We start from the raw sequence: 4,481 nt of genomic DNA, 5'->3' as shown, positions 1-4,481 counted from the left end.
ATAAACACTGTTTTGATACGTGTTTTGTACCCAAACGCCTGGTTTCGGACTGTTTTTTCCGGTTCCGCGGGGGCCGCTCGCCAGCGCACCGGGCGCCCCTCTGCCTCGCGGCGCCATAACGGACGGCGGTCCCCCGGCGACCGTTTAACGGTCGCGCTGCCGACGTCACGGCGCCGCGCCGGAAGCGCTTCCCCCCCCGTCCGGCCTATTTCCGCTTCCGCCACCACCCCTCCCTTTCTGCCGCGGCGCACGCGAGGTAGGAGCGGGATGGCGGGTCTCCGCCGGGGAGAGCGGCCGGCCGGCGGGGTGGGGGGCTCCCCTCGGTGTGCGGGGTGCCGTGAGGCGGGGGAGGGGGCTCTGCGGGAGCGGGGGGAGTGCTGTGCGGGGGCAGCCCCTCAGCACGGCCTTGCGCCTTGCAGGTATTCCCGCTCGGTGTCGGTGCCTCAGCGGCCGTCCCAAGGAGATGCAGAACGACGCCGGGGAGTTCGTGGACCTCTACGTCCCTCGGAAATGGTGAGCGGGTCCCCTCGGCGGCGCGGGGGGGGCAGCTGGACCCTGAGGGTCTAGGCCCTGGGCAGGGAACCGGGCAGAGGCCTATACTGCCTGGGCAAAGCAGGTTTTTCTGTAGTAGCGACTACCAGTGAGGAAAAAAAAAAGTTCAAAAAACTGGGTTTTAGCTTTTTCTGTACTTTTTAATATATTATGTAAAATACGTGAAGCAAAGACTAAAGTTGAAGAGAATACTGTGCATTTTCTCTCAGCCTCCCAGTGGCAGCTCATGCGTGGTCCATTTCAGAAGTAAATGCGTGTTTTTGTGGTACCTTCCTGTGTGTGCCACATGCGCCCGTAGGGGATCTCTAAAGCAATCACTTCGTGCCTCGGTAGCACATCCTAACTACAATTTTGGGATTATAATAAATGGACAGCGAGAAGCTTTCTGTAAATGTGTGTGTTAAAAAAAAAATCGCCCAAAAAATAAACCATTTGCATACATCTTATTAGGTGTAAGTCAAATGCGTTTTAGAACCAGAGTGTCTTTTGACAGCTGGAATGGCTCCCATTGATAAAAACGTAGAAACCGCATTCTTATGAATTGTCTTGATGGCTGCATTTTTAGTACTTCAGAAAATCTAAACTCAATATTCTGTCTGTTGTGAAGGCCTGTGCTGCTGTGTGCACTGTGTAGGGGTGAAGTGAGCATATAAAAACCAAGTGAAGGGACAGTTGGCAACTTAGCATGATGCTACCAAGTGAAAGTTTCCTTTAAACGTACTTTAAATTACATTTTAATTTCCTGAGCACTGAAAGCATGAACTATTATTACCTAAACTAGTGCATCTTTAATTTGCACGTAGATTTGGTTTTAATTGTTTTTTTTTCATTGTCTATTTCCTTTTGTTTAAATATATCTCATTATTTTGTTCCTTAGCTCCGCCAGCAACCGAATAATTGGTGCTAAGGATCATGCTTCTATTCAGATAAATATTTCTGAGGTAAGTTTCTTAACAGAAGCATGCAATGAGAGCGCTATGGCTTTAGACTTTTAAAAGAAGTTAAAAAAATATAAAAGCTTGTGATGCGTCTCCAAATAATTCACTAGAGACCATATTAGTGTAGAGCTTGAGGCCTTTTGAACATGCAAGTATATTACTGTGTTACCCCTGGTTATTTTTCCGCCTATTGGAAAATACTCATTAGAGGGAATTTCATAAATCTTTTTACAGTCTGTTGCAGTGCTTAACTGTTTGACTAACTACAATTTCTTAACTCCAGATGTTTAGAATTGCAAATTAGGGAATTCCTTTTCCCAGATGAACCATCTGGGAAATTCTTATCCCTTCTACCTTCACCTGTCTGCAAGAAAGTGCCGTTTCTCAGTCCGTCCTTGTGCACCCTATTTTTTTAACTTTCTTGGTTTTGTTGATCTTATCTGTGCTTTGTCCAAACTTTAAGAAAGATACAGTTTCCAAAGCAGAACTGTTTCTGTTCTACACCACTTAACTGAAGTGCTATCTTCTGTGTTTTGCTTGAATAATTTCTCTTTGTACTTGACACTGCTGCTCTTGAAAGGTGACAAATGAGATTGCTCCTGTGTTTTGTGTGCAGCTTTCCTCAGGGATGCTAGTTATATGTATTGACTGAGTATTGTACACTTAGTTCTCTTTCTGTAGCATAAGGAGTTTCTTCTTGTCTTAAGTTTCAGTTCATCTTCTCCACGTAGTGTTATTGCGAATCCCTCCAAGCTTAACATATATGTTAAGAAAACCGCAGTAGACCTTGACTCCTGCACGATCTCAGTTAATGCACATGGACTGCAGTTAATTTAAACTCCTTTTAGCAGGTTTTTTCTTCCCATTTGCTGTTCACCTTGCAGGAGTTCCATGGACACAACATCCCTGTAGCTTAAGAGCTATATAGCTTGATTTATTTCTTCTTGAATCGGAGGGCACAAGACTACATTCCGATATTTTTAAACAACTGAGTCTCTTGTGTTATCGGTTTGACTTAAGAAATCATTTTTAAAAATGTTCTGTTTGCGGTTTCCTGTAAATGTTAAATACTTTTCTTGTTCACCATGTTTAATTCCTTCAGTGATCCCTATTTCTTGTTTTCAAAGGATCAGAGATTAGCAGAACTCGAAAACAAGCCTACCATTACAGGGTTCACTAAACTGTTTAATTTCATTATTTATATTGTTTAGTCTTTTTTTCTGTTAAATTTCTCAGAAACTGGAGGAAGTGAGATGATTTGTGTCTTCAACTTGGACAGTTTTCTACCTGCATAACAAGACTGTCCCTTTTCCTGTTTCACTTTAATTTTCCATAATACTGACCTTAATTAAAAGAAACACGAAGAAGAATAGCAAAGGCAGCAAAATCCACAAGTAAACTTTACACTGAACTTTTTCATTTTCTTGAGAAGTCAAATTTTTTTTTAGCTACCATGTTGTGTGTTCTTGTTGTGCTGCGTGATCCATTAAATTGTATAGCTGCACTATGTAATAAACTAGAAATTTGCCGTGAAAAGATACTCGATAGTTGGCTTTCTCACTTCAGTATTTGCCTTGCGTTTTTATAGTTTGCAGAAAAACATTTGCAGTATTTAACAAGTAATTTTTATCTTTGAGTGCTTGGCAAGTGTGATGTAAGAGCATAATATTTTATAAGAATCTGCATGGAGTAACTTAATGTAATTACAGGTTGACAAGGTAACAGGCAGAGTAAATGGCCAGTTCAAAACATATGCCATTTGTGGAGCAATTCGTAGAATGGTAAGTATCTTCTTGACCTACAGAATGATTGTGCTTCCTTTTATATTGATTAGTAATTTTTTAGATTTATATTTGGCCGTGAAAACACAGTGTGCCTTCAGCTCATTCTAGAGGAAGAGCTTTTTTGGGCATAATGAAGACAGAGTGAAGACATGAACAAATTCATGTGCAAGAATCAGTTTCGTCTGGTTTTTTTCCTCAATCCTTTGGTTTGTAGAATTATGTATGTTTATATTTTTTTAAAAATCACTGAAGGATGCAAGTGATACGTTTTTTCTTTTCTTTTAGGAATGTGCACAGCTACTAATAATCTGGCTTTTATCTGTTGTTTATAATTATTAGAGATGATACTACCATGACTTAAATTTGTCAAACATGGTGTGAAGCTTCCTAGAGTTCATGAGAAGTCTGCTTATCCAGAACATATCTTGTTAATGCAAGTGTATATTTTACCAAGTTAAAACTATTTCTTATCCTAAACGATGGCAAAGGATTTAACAGCTTGTTTTGAATACGGTGATCTGTGCATATAAAATACAGTGATCTGTGGAAAGCGTTGAGCATTTCACTACCAGCATTAAATGCTGCAGCTGCCCCTCTCTCAATGTGTATCAGCAATTATTTGGTGACTTGAGAATCATCTTTTATTTTTTTTAAAGGGTGAATCAGATGACTCCATTCTGCGTCTGGCAAAAAATGATGGAATTGTTTCCAAGTACGTATGTTTATCTCATCCTCTAACTCTTGCAGGGGTTACTTCCATACCCAAATACAACTTGTAGGATGAAAATGTATACACTGTATTTATAGGATGATTACACAATTGGCTAAAAATATTTATGTGAGCTGTTGAAGCAAACTAGTTTGTAACAATGTTTGTTTCATATTCTTCTAGGAACTTCTAACTGAAGAAACTCCAGTATGGAACATCTGACGTAAAATAAACAGTTCAAACCTATATTGTGCTGTGTCTCTTCTGTTCAAGTCACAAAAATCGGTGGATTTATTATAGCTGGTCTTAAAAGACTTAAAAATGTGTATCTTCAAAAGATATACAGATTCTGATGATGAATTCTTAAAACAAATTAGCTTGTAAAACAGTGTCAGAGTTGAAAATCGGGAATTTCCACTTCTCTCTTTGGTACGCTATGATCTTTTTTTTCGAGATTTAGTAAGTTTTGCAGTTGCAGCTCAACTCCTTTTTTGAGCT

The 4,481-nt window shown here is 40.2% G+C and overlaps 1 protein-coding gene across 1 annotated transcript; it reads left to right on the top strand.

Annotated features, from left to right (window-relative positions):
* The first annotated feature begins 196 nt into the window (after positions 1-196).
* Positions 197-4,229, top strand: RPS21 (ribosomal protein S21). Its single transcript, XM_063350453.1, has 6 exons — positions 197-256; positions 420-513; positions 1,430-1,493; positions 3,200-3,271; positions 3,931-3,986; positions 4,167-4,229. The coding sequence occupies exons 2-6, from the start codon at positions 464-466 to the stop codon at positions 4,174-4,176; spliced, it is 252 nt and encodes an 83-aa protein (XP_063206523.1). The 5' UTR covers positions 197-256; positions 420-463; the 3' UTR covers positions 4,177-4,229.
* The last annotated feature ends 252 nt before the right edge of the window (positions 4,230-4,481 follow it).

Source organism: Chroicocephalus ridibundus, chromosome 12 (assembly GCF_963924245.1).
Source record: "Chroicocephalus ridibundus chromosome 12, bChrRid1.1, whole genome shotgun sequence".
NCBI lineage: Eukaryota > Metazoa > Chordata > Aves > Charadriiformes > Laridae > Chroicocephalus > Chroicocephalus ridibundus.
This window is presented reverse-complemented; position numbering and strand designations above follow the sequence as displayed.

Coding starts and splice junctions, on each gene's coding strand:
- RPS21 (XM_063350453.1), top strand. CDS start 464: ATGCAGAACGACGCCGGGGAGTTCGTGGACCTCTACGTCCCTCGGAAA. Junction 1,494..3,199: donor TTCAGATAAATATTTCTGAG/GTAAGTTTCTTA, acceptor ATGTAATTACAG/GTTGACAAGGTAACAGGCAG. Junction 3,272..3,930: donor GTGGAGCAATTCGTAGAATG/GTAAGTATCTTC, acceptor TTTTTTTTAAAG/GGTGAATCAGATGACTCCAT.